This window comes from Notothenia rossii (assembly GCF_949606895.1).
Source record: "Notothenia rossii genome assembly, chromosome: 2".
NCBI lineage: Eukaryota > Metazoa > Chordata > Actinopteri > Perciformes > Nototheniidae > Notothenia > Notothenia rossii.
The window spans coordinates 32,822,915-32,850,243 of NC_136904.1; the positions used below are offsets into that span (position 1 = coordinate 32,822,915).

The 27,329-nt window shown below is 41.9% G+C and overlaps 1 protein-coding gene across 1 annotated transcript; it reads right to left on the reverse strand.

Moving 5' to 3' along the window:
- Window positions 1-544: 544 nt before the first annotated feature.
- On the reverse strand, window positions 545-27,279 carry drd4b (dopamine receptor D4b). The gene is made up of 4 exons (XM_079663550.1): window positions 26,792-27,279; window positions 18,138-18,250; window positions 11,181-11,773; window positions 545-3,389 (listed from the first exon to the last, which is right to left on the reverse strand). Exons 1-4 carry the CDS (start codon window positions 27,038-27,040, stop codon window positions 3,178-3,180), a joined length of 1,167 nt encoding a protein of 388 aa, XP_079519676.1. The 5' UTR covers window positions 27,041-27,279; the 3' UTR covers window positions 545-3,177.
- Between the last annotated feature and the right edge of the window lie 50 nt (window positions 27,280-27,329).

Sequence of the window (27,329 nt, forward strand, 5' to 3'; positions counted from 1 at the left end):
AAGAGACACTAAATGGTTAGATGCAAAAAACTACTTCAAAGAGACACAAAAAGACTACAAATACATGTAAAGCGATTGGGAAAAGAAGCAAAATAACAACCAAGGCACACAAAACCATCAGAATGAGACGCAGAATGATCAGAATTGAACCCAAAATATCTTAAAAGTGATGCAAAACGAGCAGAATGAGACCCAAAAGGTCTAAAAAAAGAATGCACAATGACCACAATGACACCCAAAACAACTACATTGTTAAGAAAGATGCAGCCACGTCGTGTTTTGTGTACAGTATGTAGAAACGTTGGGCCCGTTGCTTGTGTCCAGGGGCTTATTGTCTCAGTCCGTCCATGCGATAAATGTAGTTTTAAAATTGGCATCGGAATGTAGCTCATCCAAAATGTTAAATGAAAGGTCTGTTTGCTCAGCGTAATGCCGTCTGGCACATGAAGTTATCTCAGATAAAAAGACAAGATAGTTTGACAACATCGACCTCCAACAGAGCTGACAACATTACAGCCGAAGGCCACTGGAACATTTATAAAGATGACACCATTTATTAGAAAGATTTCCACATAAAACGTGGATATGGCATACAATAGGCACAGTCAGTAACCAAACTACAAACTGTGGTGACAGGCAGCAATGGCTTCAATTTAAGCCAGCCTGCCACCCGGGATATTTTCCATTTCAAAACAGAACCACTTTTTTTACAAAACTTTACACAAGGATATAATTACTCTAATTCGCAGTGTTATCAAGACACAATCTGGAAATGCTTCACTTACATTTTGTTTTGTACATTATAGCAACACACATTTAATTCATTATCATGTAAACATTAGAAAGCAAACTATCTGATATTCATCATCACTGAGTAAACAAATACAATTAATTTGTCTACAGTGTAGCTGATTTTACACACGTACTGTAATATTATGCTATGTATTTACGTCGCAAAAGAAAATGAGATGACTCAAAATTGGAAATTAGCGTCACCATGACAACAAATATTTTGAAACACTTTCTCGTTTAGTATGTTATTTGACCAACATCCATTGGTTTTCGCAGACATAATAAATGTTTCCTTTAAAAAAGGAAAAGTTTTATCATGACAACACCATTTTTCTTTTCATTTCAATACAATAAGATCAGGTTGTTAAGCAAGACAAGTCTGATGTTATTCAAATGTTTTGAGTAGATTTTCTGTAGCAATGATAAAGGTCTTAAACGTACAGAAAGCTGCATCACAATTTCACATGTGGCAATAATGAGAAGTATATGTTGAACATGAAAATAATGAACCATAACCTGTTTTAGTATTTCTTTTTTTGTTTTATGGTGGCAGGAGTTAACTGCCATATTAAAACAGTTAGTGGGTAGATAAACTTTCCTTTTTGCTAAGTGAGGAAATAGTTGAAACTCAGGGACTCCTCAGCCTCTGTGTTGATGAGTGTAACTCAAGGTTCACTGAGAAGGAGTTTAAATATAAAACAGAAATGAGATATATTAATCCCACGAACTCCTCAGAAGAGTTTCTCTTCTGTTATGACAAGACTAAAAAATCATTCTATGAATGTTAAGGCATGATGCTACTTAATATTGTATGAACGTTTCTTTTCATCTAAACAATTCTCAAATTACTAGAAAAAGTTACGGTGAGCGGGTTAAAACTGTGCCATTTTACCGATTTGACACTCAGAGACAGTCAATGATCCAAGGCAGGGAAGTGTGAGTTGTCTGGATGAAGCTGACCTTTAAGTCCTCTGAAGGGAAACTCCACATCTCTCATACCTCTTTATGTCACACTTCAGATTCCTGGTAGATATTTTGTTGATGAAGCGTAGTGTTAGCACTTTTCTTTGACCAACTTTCTTGTTGTTGTATCCCATTGGGGATTTTGGGGATTTCCCAAAAATAATAATAATAAAACTGATGTAAATGTTTAGTTCAGAAACAGAACATTTGAAGAATTCCTCTTTTTCTTTGTCTTGCCAAGAGCTGGATAAGACTTTTGATACCACTGTCCGACAGCCAGGAGACAGATAGCTTAGCTAAGCATAAAGACTGGAGACTAGGAAACAGCTAGCCTGGAGTCTTCACTATTTTCTACTAAGTTACTATCTCAACCCAAGAAGTAGTCCATGCCTTGTTTTATTACATTTTAAGCTTGAATTGATGTTTGGACATTTTCGTTTTCAATTGTTGTTGTTGTGTGTGTGGATCAGTTTGGATTACACAAGTTAGACACATTCCTACAGAGGCACGGCTGGAATCAAATCTTAAATATATTAGACACTAATGAAATCCCTGTTGAAATACTGGGTTTTAACAGGATTAATATGCAAAGAAAAGTACATGAAAGCTGTGCAGCATTGAAATGTGTATTAAGAATCCGAATGTGAATGTTTTACCCTCTGTAAAACTACACATTAGAAAAAAAAAGTGTTTTTATATGATTTAACTAAAGATTGAATTAAAGATTTAACATGTTAGGCCTGAGAGGTGTTGGTAAGCAATTGGCACAATCTGTTTCATTTATCTCCAGTCTTTTGACCAAGCTAAGCCAATCAGCTGCTTACTGTAGCTTCATATTACAGAGACATGAGAGAGCTATCGATCTTCTCATCCAACTCTCAGCAAGAAAGCGTATTTCCCAAGTGTTTATTTCTTTTGTGTACAAATTATTGGCCGTTCTTAAAGGATATTTACTTGTGTAGCTGCTTTTAGCTGGTCTGTTGAAGCTTATTTGGGCTCCTGGGAACAGTTTTCGCCCTGATGATCCCTTCAGGCAGACCAGGCTCTGTACAAATCCCATGTAGTTAACTGGAGCTGGCAGACCATAACTTTATCCAGGGCTGATAAACGATAAAGAAGTGCTTTGCGGACAGACTGGAAATGGTGATTAGCTCCCCTCAGACAATTTTCTGAGTCGGTTCACATGTTTTCTGCAGCTTTACGCCCCAAAGGTCATCATTTAGTTTTGGCAGTAATCCCAGAGGATCACGAAAGTACTTCACCAAATTATAAAATGGACCCTAAAATGTAATAAACATCATCAGAAACGGTGTTAAAGTGTTTGTTTTTTTAAACTGTGGGCCAAATCGACAATCCACGTCCAGCTGGCAGTTGACGGTCCAACTGTTAGCCTCACACTTTCTAATCCCTTATCACCTCCCTTTAGCGTCTTCGGAGGGAAATTTGGAAACACTTCTTAAAGAATTTCTTGAACTCTGTGTTAAAGATGGTGTAGATGATGGGGTTTAGAGCGCTGTTGACGTAGCCCAGCCAGGTGACGGTGCTCATCAGAGCGGAAGGGATGTCACAGGTCAGACAGATGGCTCGCGTCGTGTGCACCACGAAGAACGGAGTCCAGCAGAACAGGAAGCAACCTGCATGCAATGGGAAGATTAGACTTGGTCATTCGGGATTTATTGTACATAATAAGATGCAGGCGTTTGTGACAAATGTGACAGATTCACTTCTTCATGGAGCTTTGTGTCAGGCGTAAAACTAAATATTGTGACCATATGTCACAAAATCTGTGACCATGCGTGTCTGGGAATTGTTAACCAATTAAGGCATTATTATTTGCCATCTTTCTCATTTTTGTTGGCAGGATCAGTAGAATTACATAAATCAACATTGTGTATACTGTCAGAGGGCTCAAAGCAATGCAAATATTGGCACAGTAATTTTCTTGTCAAAGAGAAAAATCCAGTTTCTCCTTTGGGTTTTGTAGACAACTTAGTTATTTGGAAAAAGTCCAACGTAGTTACTTCTGCTCCTGTAGTTAGTTTTAATCCAAACTTTCTGTATTGAGCTGTGAGCACTGTACCGTGTATAACAGCAAACTGTGAACTACTGTCGGGAGGGCAGGAATTACTCAGACCTTGCAAACTTAAAGGGACTCTATTATGCCTTTCCTATAGTGTGTTATAGGTTTTTTATATTTACATGTTTCACTATGTAACACTTCTGCTTCTATTGGTTTGCGCTTCAACACATTGTACGTTATAGGCTAAGGGGCAGGACATCTCTAAGCGGTTGACCAATCACAAGGGACTAATCTGTCTAAATAAAGGTTTTGAAGAGAGTCGGCCAGCTAAACAATCAGAGCAGACTGGGCTCTGGTTTCAGACAGAGGGTGAAAAGAGGTGCTGCGAGACAGGCATTATGAGAAACTTCATTTTAACTAATATACAGTATATATATTTTTGAATAGCTTAATTTGTATTGAAATATAACAGGCCTAATATATTTGGTGATTTATATGTTGTAATATTAATCTCAATTTGCAAAGTAACTAATAACTTAAGTTATGTAAAAGAATGCAGTGGAGAAAAAAAAGAAAATATTAGCCTCACAATGAGCATAAAATGGAAAAAGCTCAACGTCTGTCAGTTTTATTAACATGATGATCACTACCAGACTATAAACACGTATCGAATCAACCAAACAGTCAAATTTTTCACATGAAATAACGTAATTTACGGCCATCTGTGGATCTGCTGTGTCAGGCTATGCAATATTAATGTCTTAATATACCATAGGTTTATGCCTGTAAAAAATGTTTGACAACGTAGTGCTTTCAATTTCATGCCTGCTGGATTGTTTTCATTTATTTCATTTATTCGTTTATTTAAAGAGGGACAATGCACATTGATGAACATTTTTAACAATTAATGCTTCAAAATGTAAATATGCCGGATTTTTGCTTTTAGCTAATTTCCATCCGTAGTCCCCTCACATATGACATTTATATACATAGCAAAAATAAATACATGATGCAGAAAGAGCAAGAGCAGCATATGCAAGCATGGCAATATGACTAGTAGTAATGAGATTTGAGCTTTACTGAAGCAGGTGAAATGACCCTAACACTTTAAATTGTACCGAATAATACATCTGTATTTACCCAAAAAGAGATGAGATCAAAGTGTGACCATAGGGGAAGTTTCCGAACATCAAATGTAATCCCCAATCTTGTGAAACGTTGAAAGGCAAACAAGCACAGACTTAAATATACAAGCTTGCATTACAAGGTTGGCAGGTACCAGCGCCAAATGTAAGACTAGCACTACAGGTGCAAAACCCTAATCTGAAACACGTCCTTCAGAATGATTTATATTCCACAGGTGTCAAGCTCAATGTGAGAATATTACTCCAATGTATGACCTCAGACTGTAACTGCAGGCAGAAATTAGAACTTAATATATTAATAACCCCACACCTTCACCCGTCTCTTCTCAAAGATTAGTCCCTCTCTCCTCGTAACTGATGTCATTAATTTCTAGTAGTGTTCTTTTTTTTTCCACCCTAAGATCCAGCTTTATTGAAAAAGGTGTCAGACAGCGTGACTGAGAATGATTCACCACCAGACTGACTTCATTTGAGGCGATGTGCAGATGTATGACCCTGATGTCTCATATGTTTAACTCAAGTCATCACTGCTCCGGGGACTTTGATACATTTTGGACTTCCTGATTTTTTCTTTCCCCTCACAGTTTTTTTCAGTGCAACAGTTAAAGGGTGGATAAAGAGGCAGAACTTTTTTGAATCTGGAGATAAAGTGGATTTCCAGTTAAATATGTTCTGTTGCTGTTAAAAAAAAATGGTGATTAAGCCTATGGCCTACTGACTGAATTACCGTATAGTATTATATAACTAACTGTGTGTCTGTGACAAGCTCATGTGTCCACAACAAGAATCCATACTGGGACATGTCTCCATGCTTTAATGTTCAAAAAGCTCTTTATTTTTCTCATAGTAGACTTGTTTGAGACAAGCGGGACCTGCGCAGACCTGCGCAATTTCGATCAACGTCTTGCTCGTGCGTTGCATGATGGTTAGTCATTTTGTCCGACTTGCTCTGGAGGCTCGCTCACATGAGACGTTGAAATCTCGCGGGACAAAGACGCCCTCAGCCTTGAGAGCGAGGCGCGGCGCGGCGGCGCAGTTCCTCTCCACGGGCTGCGGAGGCGAAATGCTTGATGGGAAACGACTCGCTGTTATCTCGAGCTGAGCGCTCATTGGTGGTTTTTACCCCGTGCTGCTGATGAAGCTCTCCATTGGCTCGGCAAAAGTTGTTGTTTGGTGTCAGTTTTACGTCGCCACTTCCATTCACATTTTTCATCATTGTTCCACGATGTTTATCATCATGAAATTAATATCGAAATATATGTTATGCTATACTTGCACTGCTTAGCGTTTTTATACTTTATATATCTTAGCATATTCATACACACTGTTCATACTGCTCACAGGCTGCTGTGTATATCTAGTGTATTCATACCCCTCACTGTTTATTCATCATTCACTTCATTCTATCTTTTATTCTGTAGATTGTGTACATTACTTTTCACTTTACTGCTTGTTGCACTCCTGGTTAGAAGCTAAACTGCATTTCGTTGTCTCAGTACCTGTAATCTGTGCAAAAACAATAGAGTTGAATCTAATCTTGAGCAGGAACAAATGTATTTACTTAGTACATATCTGACATTAACGATTAAACACATGTGTGCATTCTTTATAAATGCAAACCGAGTCAAGCCGACTCCGGAGGTGGCGGTATGCACCTTAAAGTTGTTTGCAATCTGCCAAAAAACCGAGAGGAGGAGGAGGAGGAGAAGGAGAAGAAGAAGAAAAAGAAGAAAAAGAAGAAGAAGAAGAAGAAGAAGAAGAAGAAGAAGAAGAAGAAGAAGAAGCCGAAACCGAGCTGTCCGACTTCAAGCAAGCTTTTTGAGACCTCCCCCGGCTGCGATCGGCTATTCTCGTCTACTTTCGAGGCGAGCCGCAACGCGTCTCAAACAAGCCTACTGCCTGTGCTGCAGCACCTCTTTTCACCCTCTGTCTGAAACCAGAGCCCATTCTGCTCTGATTGGTTAGCTTAACGGATCTGTTGTGATGGGTCAATCGCTTAGAGATGTCCCTCCCACGTACGATGTGTTAGTCCGGCGCCAAGGAGCGGTTAGGGGTTCAGTGCCTGGCTCAATGGCACCTCAGCAGGGCCCAGGAGGTGAACTGGCCCCTCTCCAGCAATCAGTCCACACTTTGTATTATTTTCAGATCGGGACGTGAACCGGTGACCCTTCGGTTCCAAGGCCAAGTCCCTACAGGCGGAGCCACTGCCGCCCAACATTACAGTGATGTCATTAGGGACGTCCCGATCACCTTTTTTTGCTCCCGATCTGATTCCGATCATTTGATTTTGACAATCTGCCGATACCGATTTTTCCCGATCCGATCTTTATGCAATGCATTAAGAGATAAAAAAGGTAACAGATAATGGCTGGTCATCCAACGCGATGAATTCAGCTATCTTAGCTGTTATTTTTGTTGGCCTTTTCACTGTTCTGGTGCAGTTTCTCTTTCCTTTTAAAAGTCTCCGCCTTGCAAACATTGCATATGGCTGTTACACTGCCTTCACTTTCAATTTTATAATACTTCCAAACTCCTGACATTTTCTCTGTCCCGACTCCCGAGTCACTAGCTGAACGTAGCCTCTCGTTAGCTTACTGCAATTATTAGACACTGCGCCCTGCCCACTCTGTTGCCAGATTTGAGAGAAATAAGCAACCATGTCTATGAAAACCCAAAAGAAGCAACACATACATGATGTTGTGTAATTTTAAACCAAAACTAAGGCCTCAGGATGACTTTAAGACGTGAACATGGTCATTTTTGTTTTGTAACATTAAATAAAATAATACAAATATTATATAAAAAAAAAAGAAAAAAAAATCTCGATCCGCAATTTTTTTGACATCTCTAGATATCAACATGTTACAGAAGTAAACAAAGGAGTCCAATTTTAAGACATTTCCTTTGTTTTCACTCAAATACAAATACAAAATCAACCAGGGCTGAAACCCTAGGAATGCCACTTTAGCTGACCACACAGAGACAGGCAGATTTCATTCAAGGTTATTTTGCTCTTGCAGTCCGACCTCTGATTTACAGACCCTCCTCAAACTAACCAGAGGTCTGACTCTTCCTCACCTTTATCGGTGAGGAGGAGGACCATGAATAACTTTGTCAATCGCACTAAGGCTGTTTATCTCTGATGTCGTTATATTTTGGTGATAAAAAAGGATCCGAGCAGTTACTCAGCGCTGAGAGGTTGATGTCTCTTTTCAGGAGATTGGAGGACTTTGCATAATATGCGACAGCTGTACTGTCAGTAGGGCATCATGCATCACTTGTTATTCATGAGATTAATTCAGGCCGGCTCTGATAAAACTATGTTAAAGTAGGATCTTTGTCAGTTATCTAGTTCTGTCGTAGTATTTTAGGCACACTAACATGACAGAAACTCCCATTAACAGCACACTTGATTTTTACCTGACAGTTTTTATATACTACCAGACACAATTGACAAGTTTGAGTACGGTTGAAATGCAGTTCCCTTTCTTTTAGTTTATCATATCTGTCTCACCTGTGGTTCAATATTTTGTATATTTTGTATATATTTATAATATTTTGTTCCAATATTCACACTATTCTCCTAGTTTGTTGTAAGTCATGCCAACTTTCTTAATATGAGTATTTCGTTGTTTTGCTTCGCTGCAGAATGATGTTGGTGGTGTTCACATTGAATTGGTAAAGGAGGGAAGTTTCTCTGTGCTCACCTTTCATCTAAGTTTATAACCTTGACCTATCTTTGGGTGTTATGACATCACAAACAGTGTTAAACCAATCAGCGTCCCGAACGTAAGTGTGATGTGAAAAGCAGTTTCTATACACTTAGAATGGACTTTTCAGTGAAGCAGAAAATATGTATTTTGTAATGACAGAAAAGAGGAACAAAAGCGAGCATTTTTTTTTATATTCCTAATAGAATGAGACCATTTTTTAAGTACATTTAAGTACAACGAGATACAAATTATTATCACTTGATGATTGCTGAGCATTGCGAAAATATCTTTCTATATATAGTATTTTATTACCTTTTTTTTTACCCTCCTTTTTTAGCTACTTCCTGCCTGTCCCGCTGACTTTACCCCGGAAAAAAAAAACTCCACCATATCATCTAATAGATAGAAAAAGCAATTGTGACCAAAAAGTTACATTTGTATTTGCAAAATAATTGTTTTATATAATAATAAAAAATGGTGAATCAATACAATATTGCCACGCGAAATATGGCAATACAATGCTTTAAATATGCCCCACTCTTAATCGTAATAGGAAAGTAAATTACACTTTTTATTTAAGTGAAAGGCTACATTCTTGTCAGTTGTTGTTAGTTATTTATGCCTGTGGGATGTTTACCCCTGCAATCCACTGATGGTGATGTACAGATGGGGATTGTAAATAATCAGCCTGTGCTCAATTGAACCCTTTACTACTGACATAGATTAGTGTGGACGGTTTGGTGCTGCCATACATCACTAAACTAATGTTGGCTGAACACCTGCTGAGCACTGCAGTTAAAAGTAGTAGTACATTGTACAATACTATATACAATATGTGCTGGGTAATATTTTCAGATAAACCTGAGTAATCTTTGGTGGGTGGTTTGTCCAAACAGTGAATGTATGATGCCAGATCTCGGCCTGTTTTTGCACGTGGGCACGGCGTGACACAATGTGCTGCATAATAACTGGATTGAGGGCTTTAAGCTATGATGGCAGCTCCTCGTTAAGAGACGGAAAGTCAGAGGTGAGGCTTTTATCCCTGCATAAACCTCCAGTACCTGAGCTTCAACACAACGATAATTAAACTGTTGACAAGCTAAAGCGAAATGACTGTTCTGTCATCCAAAGTCCATTTTTCAAAACGGGCCGCAGGTAAACATTTCAGAAAAACTATTATTATTCACTTAGAAGAGATGCTGTTGGAAAGGTGTTAATAGTTCATTTTCTGATCTGTTTGATTAAGAGGCACTACAAACAGCTGCTGCAGTGCCAATTTTAAACAGGGTCGTAATCAACATATTGAACTGTTCAACACTAAAACACTTCACTTTCTGTCATGAGCCATTCCCCTCTCATTTCCTGATTCAGTGAATAAGCGGATATCTAAAATACAAACGTGGGTATAATCTAAGGCACAATGCCCCTTGAGGAAACAACATTTCAACTTGAAAAAACACTACTTCTAAGATCTCCTACAAGTAAACAAACACCATAAAGGTCGTCGTCTGATATATTGAGGAGAGGCAAGAATCAGAAAGAAGTTGAATCTGGTTTGCTTTCTGTCCGGAATACTGCTCAAAATATGATATAAACTGAGATTGAAGACGAATAATGACTCTATTTTGAGACTTCGGGTCGGATAAACATCTATATTTATGGATCCCACTGAGACTGACACTGAGGGTCCTCTTTCCCCGCTGGTGGACATCATCTCATCTGCATCTAATACTTTCTTACTTGCCTGCTGAATCATTTTGCAGCTAAAGCGTCAGCTTAAGCACATTTTCAGCATGCAAGCTGTAATTTAAATCTCACAAATGTATCTGCAATTCAAGAGCAACCATCCTGAAACCATCTATGTTTACTGTCATCCACAAGTGCTCTTCTAACAGAGCAGAGAAAATACATTTTCCTTAAAAGCATTTAATATGGTTGATCATCTTGTCATTGTCTCACCCTTATTTGTGTTTACTTTGACGTGAAGCTGCTTCTCACTCAACATGTACATAACACCCCCGCCCTCAATCCGAAAGGGTCCAATAAACACCCATGTATATTTTCTTCCGTTCAGCCTTGGATGAATTATTCTAGCTTAAGCCTAGAAGTGCTCACGAATTTCTTTAGTGAACTGTGGTTCAGGAGGTAGACCTGTATTCCACCCATTGGAAGGTCGCTGGTTCAATCCCCATCCCCTGCAGTCAACATGTCAATGTGTCTGTAGGCATTAGGCAAGACACTTAACCTAATTGCTCTTGATGGCCAACGGTTTGTAGCGGTGTGAATGTCAGTCACCCTAAGCAGATGGTGTCTTATAAGGCAGCCTCTGTATGAATTAATGTGAATAGGTGAATGATGTCTTATCATATCTTATTTGTAAACGCACTACAAGTACTACAAAGCTTGAACTACACCTGGCATTAATGGAAAGTAGTGATTAAAGGTTAGGGACTAAAAACACTGCTATGGTTCTTTAGCTGTGTTTTTTATAGATTGTGCTGTCACACCAGCCTCTGATTGGTAGAGAGGGGGAACGTGATCACTCACCTACTACGACAGGCAGCACCTTCATAGCTTTCCTCTCCCTGCAGTTGATCTTGGCTCTCTTCTTGCGGTGCACCTGGCTGTAGGTCACCGTGGGCACCGAATTCTCTCTGTACTGCCGGGGATAAGGGATCTCCTGCTGCATGAAGTCGCCCGTGTCGTCCAACCGAGACTGGGCCAAGTCCCTCTCGATGATCCTGGGCAGAGGCATGGGCAGAGGTCCGGGGATGGTACCTGTGAGCGGCGGGAGGGCGGTGGCCACGGCCGCATGCTGCAGTCTCCTGCAAGCCTCTATGCTGCTGCGGAGCTTGACCTTACGAGTCACCTCCCAGTGTCGTAACCCACGGAAAACCCCGAAGTAGAGCAGGACCATGATGGGGCAGGGGACGAAGAAGGAGCAGACGGAGGAGTAAATCACATAGTTGTTGTCCTCCAGTTTGCACTCGCTAGGGTCACGGTCCGGTACGTTGTTGATGCCAAAGATGACGGGCGAGGCCACAGCCAGGGCCAGCAGCCAGGTGGCTGACAGCAGCACGATCTGACGGTGGTCCACATGTTTACGGTTGTAGTTTAGTGGGATGGACACGGCAATGAACCTGTGAAACAAATGAGCAAGGGTCAAAAACAAGACTAATTAAACACCTAATAAATCTTTCTTTCTCAATCTTTAAATTACTTAGTCAAACAGTGATTACAAATCCATTCAAAGGTCTAATATTTGTTTTATTATATAACATGATTCCTGGGGTTTCTAATGTGTAATGTTGTACATCTTCACTCACTTACTAAACAGACCATTTAGACCAGATACCCCCCAAAAAAGGTCAAAACAATTCTGAACTTCAAATACATTTCCTCCAATTTACTCATACTGTCCCCATTTTATCGAAGCAGTTACATAAAAAATGAAATAAGAAACAGATACACAAGGGCATCCCTGTAACTCAAGATATCAAGGCAGTTTTTTAAATTCCTACGTTTTACGGGTTTTCATGAGTTAAACGTAAATTAGCCATATGCCATGCAGAGACCTTTTGCAGCTCCCATCTGCTTTGTTTCTATAAACCATCCATCCACCCATCTTCTCCCGCTTATCCGTAAACGCTGAGTTTTATTCTATCTTCAGAATTAGAGGCTAACTCAGCTAAAACAGTAATTGTGTAATAAACTACAATGCAGAGTCCGCACTCCCTGTTTGTATTACTTTTTGTTCTACTGCTATCAAATCTCAATGAGCAACTCTGTATCAGGAAAGATTGGTAAACCTGTTGTCACGATCTGTCTGTGTTGTGTTTTGTCTTGTCTAGATCTGTCTTTGGTTTTCTGTCTGCATTGTGTTTTGTCTTGTTTAGATCTGTCTTAGGTTTCCTGTCTGTGTGTGTTCCCTCCTACCTGTTCCCTCCTACCTGTTTTTCTTGATTGTGTTCACCTGGTGCCCCTGTGTTTTCTCCTCCCTCCTCACCTGTCTCTTGTTTCCTTGATTAGTCCTGTGTCTATTTAAGTTCTGTTTTATCTGTCTGTCATTGTTGGTTCGTCGTTTGTCTGTGACTGTGTTCACCGGGGAGTGTTCTGATTTGTCCGTGTGCCATATCCTTGAAATAAAGTTATTTTCAGTTTTTTCTGCATTTGGGTCCTGCCTGCTTCACTCACCGTAACAGAACCAACCAACCAAAAGATGGACCCAGCAGACAGCCTGTACGAGGAAACGTACAACCTAATGTGCTTTAAAGACGCCTGTCGATATGCCTGCAGTAGTGAAGAGAGGCAGTCAATTATCTCAACGGCACGCCAAGAAGTAACCTCGAGGCCCTGGTTAAAGGAGTTACTTCCCGAGTGGGTGGAGGACTTTTTCGGTAGCTTTGAGGTCAAACCTGTTTCCCGGCCTGCTAGCCCCTGGCATGCTAGCCCCCTGCCGGCCACAGTTCCCTACAAGGCTCCTTTCAAGGACCCTTTCGCTGGGTCTCGTCTGGCTTTTGGAGGACCTCTGAGCCTCCACAAGGCTTCAAGGCAGCATGGAAGGAAACACAAGGCCAGGATTCAAGCACCGGCAGCCATAGTTCTGGCTCCGGTCCTAGCCCCAGCAGCCATGGTTCCGGCCCTGGTTCCGGCCCCAGTAGCCATGGTCCCTTCTGTAGTCCCTTCTCTAGTCCCTACTCAATTCCCTTCTCAAGTCCCTCCTCTAGTCCCTTCTCTAGTCCCTTCTCTAGTCCCTCCTCTAGTCCCTTCTCTAGTCCCCTCTCTAGTTCCCTCTCCAGTCCCTTCCCTAGTCCCTACTCTAGTCCCTTCCCTAGTCCCCTCTCTAGTCCCTCCTCTAGTCCCTTCCCAAGTCCCTTCCCAAGTCCCTTCTCTAGTCCCTTCTCTAGACCCCTCTCCAGTCCCTCCTCTGGTCCCCCCTCTAGTCCCGTCTCTAGACCCCTTTCCAGTCCCTCCTCTGGTCCCTTCCCTAGTCCCTTCTCTAGTCCCCTCTCTAGTTCCTCCTCTAGTCCATTCCCAAGGCCCTTCTTTAGTCCCTTCTCTAGTCCCTTCTCTAGTCACCTCTCTAGTCCCTTCTCAAGTCCCCTACTCAAGTTCCTTCTCAAGTCCCTACTGAAGTGCCGTTGGAGGTTCCGCTGGGGGTCCTGCCAACTCCATGTCCTGTCCCGTTGGGGGTCCCGCCGACTGCTCTTCTGCCGGGGGTCCTGCCAACCCTATGTCCTGTCCCATTGGGGGTCCCGCCGACTGCTCCTCTGCTGGGGGTCCTGCCAACCCTGTGTCGTGTGCCGTTAGAGGCCCCGCCGACTTATCTTCTGCCGGGGGTCCTGCCAACCCTATGTCCCGTGCCGTTGGAGGTCCTGCCAGGGGTCCTGCCAATCCTGTGTCCTGTCCTGTTGGGGGTTCCGCCGACTACTCTCCTGCCGGGGGTCCTGCCAACCCTATGTCCTGTCCCGTTGGGGGTCCTGCCGACTACTCTCCTGCCGGGGGTCCTGTCAACCCTATGTCCTGTCCCGTTGGGGGTCCCGCCGAATACTCTCCTGCCGGGGGTCCTGCCAATCCTATGTCCTGTTCCGTTGGAGGTTCCGCTGGGGGTCCTGCCAGCTCCATGTCCAGTCCCGTTGGCGGTCCCGCCGACTACTCTCCTGCCGGGGGTCCTGCCAATCCCATGTCCTGTCCCGTTGGGGGTCCCACCGACTACTCTTCTGCCGGGGGTCCTGCCAACCCTCTCTCCTGTGCCGTTGGAGGTCCCGCCGACTACTCTCCTGCAAGGGGGTCCTGCCAGCTCCATGTCCAGTCCCGCTGGGGGTCCCGCCGACAAGTCTTCTGCCGGGGGTCCTGTCAACCCCCTGTCCTGTTCTGTTGGAGGCCCCGCCATCACCTGTCTCGCCGGGGGTCCTGCCAACTCCTGGTCCTCTTCCGTGGGGGATCCTGCCGAAGCCTGTCCCACCGGCTCCGGTTCCTGTTCGGCCGACACCGGGTCCTGCCCGGCCTCCGGAGCTGTCTGGTCTTCGCCCTCGAGCCCGGCCCCCTGAGTGCCGTGGTCTTCGCCCTCGGGCCCGGCCCCCTGACCCTTCCTGCCGCGGTCCTCGCCCTCGGGCCCGGCCCCCTGACTCTTCCTGCCGCTGCCTTGGCCCTCATGCTCGGCCCCCTGTGTTCGTCTGCTGTGGCCTTCCCCCTCCATGGACTCTGCCTTGCCCCCGGGTCATCTGCCCGAGACCCCCTCCATGGTCTCTGCCTTGCCCCCGGGCCGTCCGCCCGAGACCCCCTCCATGGTCTCTGCCTGGCCCCCGGGCCGTCCGCCCGAGATCCCTTCCGGGTCCTCCGCTGTCCTCCTGGGTTGTCAGCCCAAACCCGTCCTCCTGACCCCCTCCACCCACCTTGGTGGCCCTAGTTTTGTGTCCCTGTTCCGGTTCCCCTCCACCCACCCTGCTGGACGTTGTTTTTTTTGGACGTTTATTGGACTGTTTTGTTTTTTTTGGGCGTCTGGGATCCGTCCCTTAAGGGGGGGGGGGGGGGGGGGGGGTGTAATGTCACGATCTGTCTGTGTTGTGTTTTGTCTTGTCTAGATCTGTCTTTGGTTTTCTGTCTGCATTGTGTTTTGTCTTGTCTAGATCTGTCTTTGGTTTCCTGTCTGTGTGTGTTCCCTCCTACCTGTTCCCTCCTACCTGTTTTTCTTGATTGTGTTCACCTGGTGCCCCTGTGTTTTCTCCTCCCTCCTCACCTGTCTCTTGTTTCCTTGATTAGTCCTGTGTCTATTTAAGTTCTGTTTTTTCTGTCTGTCCATTGTTGGTTCGTCGTTTGTCTGTGACTGTGTTCACCGGGGAGTGTTCTGATTTGTCCGTGTGCCATATCCTTGAAATAAAGGTATTTTCATTTTTTTTATGCATTTGGGTCCTGCCTGCTTGACTCACCGTAACACCTGTTCGCCCATTCATTTAAACAAACAAAAAAATCGAAATTGAGCCATATTTAAACTGTATGGTTGCATTGGTTTCGACCATACTCTAACTTATATTCCTAAAAGAAATGTAGGGGCCAATTTGAGGCAGTGTAACAAGCGATAGAAAACATTTTTATAAAGATGATATGGTAAATGTGTTTGCGAGTATTTCCTATGCATTGAGAAGACATTGAGCAACATTTGGAGTGTTTTTGTCAACCTGACCCTTAAAAGTCCACTCTTAACTTTCTATTATCTCTGTTTTTGTTCTCCTCCAAGGCCTGAGTGAAGTATCTGTCTGTTTAGCTGATAAACGCTCCACTATATCATCAAGCTAGTTTTAAAATGAGTCAGTCACCTGAAACCAACACAATGAGCTGAACGTTGCTGCTTTAACATTTTGAAAACGTGGTTCCTTTTTTTAAATGAGAGACAAGGTTTTCCTAAAAAGAATTCTGAGAAGCTTTTAAAAAGAGATGACACGTTTTTTTTATGCATTTGGGTCCTGCCTGCTTCACTCACCGTAACACCTGTTCGCCCATTCATTTAAACAAACAAAAAAATCGAAATTGAGCCATATTTAAACTGTATGGTTGCATTGGTTTCGACCATACTCTAACTTATATTCCTAAAAGAAATGTAGGGGCCAATTTGAGGCAGTGTAACAAGCGATAGAAAACATTTTTATAAAGATGATATGGTAAATGTGTTTGCGAGTATTTCCTATGCATTGAGAAGACATTGAGCAACATTTGGAGTGTTTTTGTCAACCTGACCCTTAAAAGTCCACTCTTAACTTTCTATTATCTCTGTTTTTGTTCTCCTCCAAGGCCTGAGTGAAGTATCTGTCTGTTTAGCTGATAAACGCTCCACTATATCATCAAGCTAGTTTTAAAATGAGTCAGTCACCTGAAACCAACACAATGAGCTGAACGTTGCTGCTTTAACATTTTGAAAACGTGGTTCCTTTTTTTAAATGAGAGACAAGGTTTTCCTAAAAAGAATTCTGAGAAGCTTTTAAAAAGAGATGACACGTTTTGAGTATCACATTTGAAGCAGCCACTGGCGGAACAATTATTAGACATCAGGCTCCTCCCAACACTTTTTATACAAATCTGTATATAAAATAAGGCCAATATATAACACATTGAATTTGCTTAAATCTTCATTCTTTGTTCTGGTTTGAGCTACAGTAAACTGGCACTTGTCAGCATTTGTTCTGCATGTCATACTCAGCTGTTGTAATCACTAATAGCAGTGTTTTATTAATCCTTTCTTAAAGTTTGAGGACATTTTGTTTTCTCCCTTCTACAGATTCCGGAAAATGGCAGCTCTTAAGTTGTTAAAAATAGAAATGGATGATAGAATCGCCTCCATCACTACACCTTTATTGTTTATGTGAATTTTAATTAAAACTAATGGACTGCTCACGCCTTCTTCAAAGCACTCAACATAAATTCAGTGTAGGAGCAGAACACTTCTCTCCCATTATGATCGAGTGTCGTGAACACTTCACTACAGCTTTCCATGATTTTAAATTGTAGTCTTTACAACACGAAAACATGAAAGGTGTTGTCTGATTGGTTAAGGCAGTGGTTTTCAAACTGTGGGGCGCAACCCCTGGTGGGTCGCGGAGGTACTGCATGGGGGGGCGCAGGAAGATTTTTTAATGTTATTATTTTTCTCCTTTTAGCTTTGTGAAGCACCTTGAGATGACGTTGTTTTTAAAGTGTGCTATATAAATCAAATGTATTATTATTATTATTATTATTATTATTATTATTATTCAATTGTAAACAAACACTGCTCGAAAATATCTCATTGGTCAGAGAGCTGTGGGCATAATGCTGCCTTTTGCAACATCCTACTTGTGTGAGATAGGCTTTTCTGCTGTTGCTGCCATCAAAACGAAATACAGATCAAAGCTGAACATTGAGAATGAACTGAGAGTGGCAGTCTCAAAACAACAGCCCCGGTTTGAGAAGATCTGCAAGGGAAAGCAAGCACACACAAGTAATTGATGAATATAAATGGTAAAGTGATGTGATCGTTTGCAATCTTCAGTAGAAATAGTAGTTAATTAATATATTTTCCTTAAAGAAATTTGAATTTAAAAATCTACTACTCAGGGAAGAAGGCCAACCAGTTTTAATTGGGCCAAATTAATTCACAGTATCTATTACAAGCACTTTTGTTCATGTGTAATCCATAATAAAATATAAAATTATAGTTGTATCTTTGTATCTTATTATTATTAGCAGAGAAAATGTAATGTTTTTACAACAATATACAATTAATCCTACCAATATAGATGGGAACCGGGTTGGGGGGGGTCCCGAAAATATTTCCAATTACCCAAGGGGGGCCCGACTGAAAAAGTTTGGGAACCACTGGGTTAAGGGATACAAATTGAGTCTTTTTTCTAAATGCATACATATGAATCATCCCCATCCCCTAAGTGGTTTCCTTATTCCACTAAACAAACTGAAGATCTCTGTCATGTAAATGCAGATATGGTTACTTCATCGGACCAGACACACACATACCTGTCCACGCTGATGGCACAGAGGTTGAAAATGGACGCGGTGCACAGCATCACATCCATGGTCATCAGGCTGTCACACACCAGCATGTTCAAGGACCAAACTCCACCCTGAAACTACACACACACACACACGCACACGCACACGCACACAGAGAGAGAGAGAAAGAAACACACAAACACACACCGATTAGCTGCCCTAAATCTGAGAGTAAATATGTTTAATCCTCTTGCACCAGCGCAGCTCAATGTTGCGACAAACATTCCTCATGTCGAACACGTTGCCCTCGCCTGACTTCTCTTCAGGAGAACATTACAAGTCCAAACTTTTACACTTGACTTCTTCTAAACCCAGTGAGGACACGCCGAAAAACCGTGACACTCGGTAGATTAGCTGGCTGCGGCCACTGTCAAAGGTAACATGATCACAAGTAGCCTACAGCTAATTAAGGAGGATTTAAATTGGAAGCCTCAACAGCTAGCCACACAGCTATTAAGGAAGACAGGCAGGTGGTGTTTAATACTTTAGTGAGGGCTAGATGACTTGAAATATAATGATTCATGGATCCTGCCTCTCCTAATAACATGCCAACCCTACCGATTTGGGCGGTAGTCTACCGCTTTTGACATGTTTCTACCGCCTACCGACTTAGCTGGCTTTCCCTACCGATTTTCAATCTTCCCAAACTATAACAAATAAAATGACCCTCCATAGACACTGGACTCGACTTTTGGTGGACACCGTTTGCAGCGTGATATCATCATACAAACAGTAATCCTCTGTGTTTCTGAAAGAGAAACAACGTGCAGAGCGGGGGTAACGCTGCGGGAAAGGCAGCGTTACCCCCGACGAGGCATTTGAGTCCTGCAGGATTTCCCCGTTAATATCAGTTACTTGAAAACACATGTTGGCGACTGAAAGACATCCAGTGTTTGGTCTTTTCCGGAAGCATCCTACAGTGTCCAACTGAAAGAGGACCACAAACACACACAAAATATAATGCAATTTTGAGATTTGGGGATATTTATCTCCCATTCTTTCACTTTTTCTGACATTTTCAACACCAAACATGTCGTTAATGTGTTTAGTGAACTACAGCAATCTGAAAGCCTGTACATTATTTATATCACACTTCATCAATAGAAAAATGCAGGAAATGAATTTTTTAATGCAGTATTTTCTGATTTATGGCGCAACACAAATATATTTCGCTCTGTGCAAACCTTTGACTCTAATATGTGAAAAACATGAAACAAGAATATGAACCTGGCTTTATCCAATGTTCACACAAGAGTTCTACATCCTGACACATCCTTCATCTACACTGTCTCAACTGAAAGAGGACCAGAAACACATTAAAAATATAATAAAATGTGGAGACTTTGGGATATTATCTCCCATTCTTTTACTTTTGGGGCATTTTACAGACCAGACATGTCGTCGATGTCACTGTTTACCAAACTACCACTTTTTCTGAAAAATGCATAAAATGATGCAATATATGTTAAATACATGTTTTATAGGCTACATGTAATTACTGGGGTTCCATTTATTCTGATTACCTAATTTGGGCGTGCACATTTGCCACGCGCAAACCTACCTCTTTTGGATTTGGAAAGGTTGGCATGTATGTAATAACCAGCATGAACCGCACACTCTTAGACTTGGTTGTAGTTTTTGCAGCAAAGTACTGTAAAACCCTACAGTACAATGCTATATTTCTTAATTACAGTAAAGTACTTTAGTTTGTATTGCATTCTGGGTAGTTTTGATAAAGCGGGAATATTTTACATTGTTACTGTAACCTATTGTAAACTGAATGTAACTTGGATATAATCTACCATGGCAATTATACAGCATTGTAGTAAATAGGCTTGTTTGAGACAAGCGAGACCTGCGCAGACCTGCGCAATTTCGATCAACGTCTTGCTAGTGTGTTGCATGATGGTTAGTCATTTTGTCCGACTTGCTCTGGAGGCTCTCCTACATGAGACGTTGAAATCTCTCAGGACAAAGACGCCCGCAGCCTTGAGAGCGAGGCGCGGCGAGGCGGCGCTACGGTACGTCTACACTACAGGCATCAAAAAATGCTTTCAACGCTTCGCCCATTCACTTGAATGGGGTGACGTAGAAGATTTTTAATCTTCGCCGAACTGCATTGTGGGGAGCATGGCATGGCTTTGCAAGCATCACGAGCATCTATCGGCATCAAAAGTTGAACAATGTTCAACTTTTGAGGCTCGATGCTTGGCATCAGCCAATCAAATCCCGTTTATGCAAATCCCGCCAGTGCAAGCGCAGCCAATCAAACCGCGTGCAAGCTGGGAGAGCCAGACCGCAGTTCATTTCCTCATATTCCAAACGAGATATTACGGTAGCAAATCACCCGGTTCTTTACGACCGGAACTATTTACCGGGATACAAACCGGAGGAACCAGGCATGGAGGGAGGTGGCAGAGACAGTGGGTGAAACTGATAGTTTTTTCGCCTGTTTGGAGAGTTTATATCCAGTTTACTTCGTTTTAACATTGCTATTGCTTTGTATGTCGGGGGCGGGAGATTCATGTGATTGGTTGCTCGCAAAAAATCGCCAAGCTTCAGACACGCCCAGCTTCAAGATTTTTTCAAGCCCAATGACTGAGTTAGCCCCGCCTCCCCTGCACACAAAACACAGACAACACACTAGGCTTGTTTGAGACGCGTTGCGGCTCGCCTCGAAAGTAGACGAGAATAGCCGATCGCCGCCGGGGGAGGTCTCAAAAAGCTCGCCTGAAGTCGGACAGCTCCGAGTCGGCTTCTTCTTCTTCTTCTGCTTCTGCTTCTTCTGCTTCTGCTTCGCCTTCTTCTGCTTCGCCTTCTTCTTCTTCTTCTCTCGGTTTTTTGGCGGATTGCAAACAACTTTAAGGTGCATACCGTCACCTCCGGAGTCGGCTTGACTCGGTTTGCATTTATAAAGAATGCACACGTGTTTAATTGTTAATGTCCGATATACTAAGTAAATACATTTGTTCCTGCTCAAGATTAGATTCAACTGTATTGTTATTGCACAGATTACAGGTACTGAGACAACGAAATGCAGTTTAGCTTCCAACCAGGAGTGCAACAAGCAGTAAAGTGAAAAGTAATGTAAACAATCTACAGAATAAAAGATAGAATGAATTGAATGATGAATAAACAATGAGGGGTATGAATACACTAGATATACACAGCAGCCTGTGAGCAGTATGAACAGTGTGTATGAATATGCTAAGATATATAAAGTATAAAAACGCTAAGCAGTGCAAGTATAGTATAACACATATAGATATTAATTTCATGATGATAAACATTGTGGAACAATTATGAAAAATGTGAATGGAAGTGGCGACGTAAAACTGACACCAAACAACAACTTTTGTCGAGCCAATTGGAGAGTTTCATCAGCAGCACGGGGTAAAAACCAACAATGAGCGCTCAGCTCGAGATACCAGCGAGTCGTTTCCCATCAAGCATTTCGCCTCCGCAGCCCGTGGAGAGGAACTGCGCCGCCTCGCCGCGCTTCGCTCTCAAGGCTGCGGGCTTTTTTGTCCCGCGAGATTTCAACGTCTCATGTGAGCAAGCCTCCAGAGCAAGTCGGTTATGGCTAGAAAGGATCCGTCTTGTGTAAAACTCTCGCGAGAGTTTGGCTGAATGTCACATGGCTGAATGTTTACGTTTGGCAGGCAGCCTTTCAGTTCGTTAACATCAGTGGGCCACAGCAACTGATGATGAGAAGCTAAACTATCTATTAATTATGTCAATTACAGGGAGTGTGGTTGTTGAAATAGGGTGTTAGCGGTCTTGCTGGTGTTCAAAGAAGAATGACAACACTGTAGATCACCAACACTATGGTTTATTTTTTATTCACAGGCAAGTCAACGTTGTCGCAGTAAAAGTCCTAAGATAGCTCCTGGTGTAATAAAATGTTCCCTTGCAGTGTTTTACTATTATGTCTGATGTTTCTCTATTAATATTGCTGCTGCATTAATGTGTATGTTGCATCATGTTACTGCGGTAGATGTGTTTCCGAGCCGCTCCGATTACAACGAGAGTTACAACGAGAACGTGACGTCATATTTACACTAGACGGATCCTTTCTAGCCATAACCGAGCAAGTCGGACAAAATGACTAACCATCATGCAACGCACGAGCAAGACGTCGATCGAAATTGCGCAGGTTTGCGCAGGTCTCGCTTGTCTCAAACAAGCCTAGTGAACACACCCACAGCAGCTTCCTGAAGAAGGGGAAAACAATAGGCTTGTTTGAGACGCGTTGCGGCTTGCCTCGAAAGTAGACGAGAATAGCCGATAACAGCAAGTCGGACAAAATGACTAACCATCATGCAACGCACTAGCAAGACGTTGATCGAAATTGCGCAGGTCTCGCTTGTCTCAAACAAGCCTATTGGCAGACAAGTGTCGACTTGGACTTGTGTATATTCTGTAAGTTTGTTTTACTTGTACATGTTTTTCATCCAGACATTTATAAATCGTTTTTAGGACTGTATGCTCTAGTGAACTATTGGAGATAGATAGACACTAGCAAAGTCGTTTTTTGTGTGGTGAGAAAGAACCAACCTCTATGAGTGAATGAATTGTGAATGAATTGTTGAATGAATTGTTTGATATGAAATATTCATGATGCATTTTCGGGGTCCTTAATTGCTCGCGCTGCTAGTGTTAAAGTAATTTAAACATAAATTAAATTACCGGAGTTATTTGTGTTCAGATAGATTAGATATTGTAACTCTTAATAAGTTTGCTTTAAAGCAACTAAAGCCAGTGGCATTGGAAGCAGGATTCATTGTATTTGCAAAACTTGATTTTGATGATAAGAAAAATATGAGCAGGGGTTTAGGTTACTGATTAATCTAACAATGAATATGATCTAAAAACGGATCTACATGTACAAGCTCACAGTGTGAGTTGTAGATCGGCTATTTTTACTATTTTGGAATATTTTAGAATTAAGTATAACATTAAGCATTGTTTTGGCCTTATTTTTAAGATTGGTACTGGTCATTTCTTTGTATATTTAAGTCATTTGTCATTTGGCATTAGTAGTTGAATTTTCTGCAAATATTTACTATACTTGATGATACAATTGTATTTTATTTTTCTAGAGAGTTGTATTTCACTCTTGTGATCTCTGTCAATCTCAAGATTTAACAACTTTTGGTCTACTTTGTTAAAGTGTGTGATCTGAGACCAGTGAGATCCCCAGGCATTCAAGTTGACTTGACCTACAGAAGTCATCCCAGCCAAATAATCAGTATGTATAGCTACAACTGCAAGTCATGCAGTTTCTCAACCTCTGTCTAATATTCTTTCACCACACATGTAAAAGTACACAGGAATGAGGCTAATCATTGCTTTTCATATGGTATGCCTGAGTGCCCTTTCACTTTTAAGAACTTTAAGTCTTTCAAGTCTCATATGTTCTCTCCAACATCGCAAGGCAAAAATTGTGCCAATTGAAGATAGAGCTCAACCCCAGAATGTTATGTTTTCATGCCAGGTTGATGCTTGTAACTTTCAGAGCACCCTTTTTTCAAGTCTGTGTGCACACTTGAAATGGCATATTATGGATGGTAAAAAGGTGACCTGTCCTTATACAGGCTGAACCAAATCTTTCTGTGTTAAGTCAACCTTTTTTTCTCATTTAAGTCGAAACCATAAAGGTTCACATCATGAAACTATAAGTCATGATGCACCTAACAGCCAGCAAAATGAGCAGTGTATATTGTCTGATGAAATGTTTCCTGAAGCTATGCCTGATGTGCAAGATGCAGAGCAGGATACTGTGCCTGACCAAAGCCAGTTTTTGAACAATTTGGCTCTTTTCTATCTTAAAATGCAAGCCAAAATGTTACTTCCTGCTAGTACTATTCAGACAATCATAGAGGAATTTCAGGAGGTGCACAACTCTGGCATGAAGTTAGCACTTTCAAAGGTTCATGAGAAGCTTACTATGTTGAACCTGCAGGACAATGAAATCAGTCAGATACTAGATGATATGTCAAAGGAAGATATCTTATGTCCCAAAACCTTTGGTGATGAAGTCGGTGGAGTCGTCATGGGTAATGGTTATGAGGGCCTTCTGACTCAGATCAAAGCAAGAGTGAATCATGTCAACAGGGACAATACACTCGCTAAAATTCGAAGACCAAAGAGAACAAAGGAGAATGAAGATGCTCCCCATTCCAAAAAAAGCTGCAGTCGAGTGGACAGTTATGGATGCATCAACTGGCAACCTGACAACCTGCCTGAAGGAGAGACGGTAGATTCTCTTGAAGTTAAGAGGCAGATGTTGGTCACACTGTACAGAAAGGAAGGACCAAGAGGAGCAGAGAGGGCGATGGTGGACAACATCATGCAGATGACGTACCTACAACAGCGCAAACTCATCAACTCCAGTCCTCCTCCTAGAATCAGTGATGTTGTGTAAGAGTGGCCCTTTCTTCTCCAGAAAAGATGGCTGTGTTCTCACTTTGAAAAGCTGACAGGGATTGATATTCTCTCAAGACTGACTGAGGCATTGCAGAGTAAAGGCAGGCGAGTCATCAACTACTTCCAGCATCAGAGGTTGAAGTGGAAAGGCGAGATCCAGTCTCTGCTGACTGAAATGGAGACCTCACAAGATCAAGATGTGATGGCAACTTCAGCTGTCCTGCTTTTTATGGCCTTCTTCAAAGAGTCAACAGAGTCCCTGTTCATGCTGGCCGATGTAAGTAGTTTTCTTTCACAAACAGACTTAGTTATTTGCCAAAAGTGTAGTTATTCTGCCTTTTTAACCAACACAAGGTGATACCAGATCTCAGAGTGTGGGATGGATTCAATATCAGAAAACATGAGTATGAGGAATGTGGGTTCACTTATGGATGGATTGAAGATCTGGACCCATACATGCCATCCATAAATAAACCCACATGTCCTCACTATTATATTGTGTTAGTACTGTAGTTTCTTCAAATCTAATGATCTTTTTTTGTGCTTCTTCTTTCGTGTTGTTTGTTAGGTCACAGCAACCCAGGCAGACGTAGAAGCACAGTCGCTACCAGACACACCCAGGCTCATAATGCTCGGTAACATACACATGCTCTATCAAACTCTTTCCCCCACCCTCTTTCTTTGTTTTGTCTTGATTGATTGTATGATATACAGTGTTTTGAAGATGTTTACTGAAATATATTTTATGTAAAAAGTTGAACTGAAGATTACTGTTCTGTGTACTCCCTGGGCATTAAGAAAAATGTTAATTCATTTTTTATATTTTTTATGCAATCCTACTGTTCTAAATGCTAAATGTTCAAGAACATATATTAACTGTGACTGTGTTGAAAACAGTGTTAACTATTTTAATGTGAGTTTGGAATAAAATAAATTCTTTATAAAGAACCTTTTGATTTGAATTCAATGTTATTCTGAAGTGCAGTAAATAATCAATACAGTAATATAGTAATATTGCAGTAGAATATAATAAAATACAGTAATGGGCAACAATAAAATTACAGTAAAATACTGTTTTGTAGTACTACAGTAGAAATGGGCTACATTACAACAAAAATTAAAATTACAGTAAAATACTGTTTTGTAGTAATACAGTAGTGTCCTATATGCTGTAAAATGAATTACAGTAGTTTATTGTAATTAGGAAATACATTACATTACTGGCCACTGAGCTGCCAGTAATGTACTGTAAATACACAATGCAAAGGCTTAGAGTGCAGCGTTTCCCCTGTCCTTAATTAATCCCGATTTAAGAAAGTGAGGAAGGAAGCTGTAGTGGATGCTCTTTTCTATTTTGTGCCATGATGAACTGGCTTTAGAGAGGGTTATGTGAGTAATTTGCCCCGATTAGTCCAAGCATTGATTGTTTTTAATGTAAGGACATCTCAAATGTTTCCTTGAGAATTGGGGAAATGATTTGACCCTTCTCTATGTAAATGTAATTCATATGTAAGGGACCCCCTGCCCTCCTACACTGAAACACCCACACTGAAAGAGACACAACGTAACAGTCAGTGTCTTGTTGTGTGTGCGTGACTTTGTTCTGAGTGCTTCTGTTATTATTTTGCATGTCTTTGTGGTGATTATGGCTGTTTGTCAAAATATTGCATCTCATTGCAGCTTCTAGTGGTTTTAAATGTGTCTTTCACATCATTTTGCTGCTATTTGAGGTAGTTTTTGCACATTTTGGTGTTCAATATTTCATCATGTTTGCATCTTTGTAGTTGTCATTTGACGTGTTTTTTTATGATTTTGGTGTCATTTTTGCTGTTTTTATGTGTGTCTCTTTGCAATTCTAGGTTGTCCTTTTGCATGTTTTAGTGGTCATTTGGTGTCTCTTCATGGTCATTTTGCTTTGTTGGTCTTTGTAGTAGTTTTGCTAATCTAGTCTAGTTGCATGTCTTTTTTAGTTTCACTGATATTCTGCAGAACTCTCAGCTGCTGTTGGTTGACAAACTTGGGCTGCACTTTATTTATTTGCCACTTAAGGTGAAGGCTGTCTAAAGTTCCCTACCACAGTCGACTCTCACTACCCAGATATCATCAACACACATCCTGATAATAAGGACCCCGTTCCCCCTTGTGCCCCCTGCGCACCTCCGTTAATCCACCTGCAGGTCGGGGCTTACCTCTGCGTAAACGAAGAGCGGCAGAACCAGCACCGCCAGCAGCAGGTCTGCGAACGCCAAACTGACTATGAAGTAGTTTGTTGTGGTTTTTAAAGCCTTTTCAAGGAACACGCTGAGGCACACAAGCACATTTCCGCCAGTGATGATCACTATCAGCAAGATCCCGAATATCAGCGCAGGGAAGTTGAGGTGAGTGATCCGCCCCGCCGGCTGCGTGCCGTTGTTAAAATCCGGGGAGATGTCCGACATGGTCCCAGACTGACGGGCTCCTTGTCCGACAGAGAACGACTCTCACCGGGGTAGTTTTCATCTATGAGCCGTATCCTGCAGCCGTGATACATGTAGGGCGGTATAGGTTAAGTAACAAGTGCGTTTTCTCCCTGTGTGGACGCTAATTTTACGCTCTGCTCTCCAAACGCGAAGCCAAGGTGCGCACAGTATCCAGGTCCTGCTTTACTCTGTTTGTCCAGACCCATTTCACACTTTCTCTCAAATATGCGTCGAAGGAAGCGGCCAGGCTGCTGTAGCATTCTGTGGA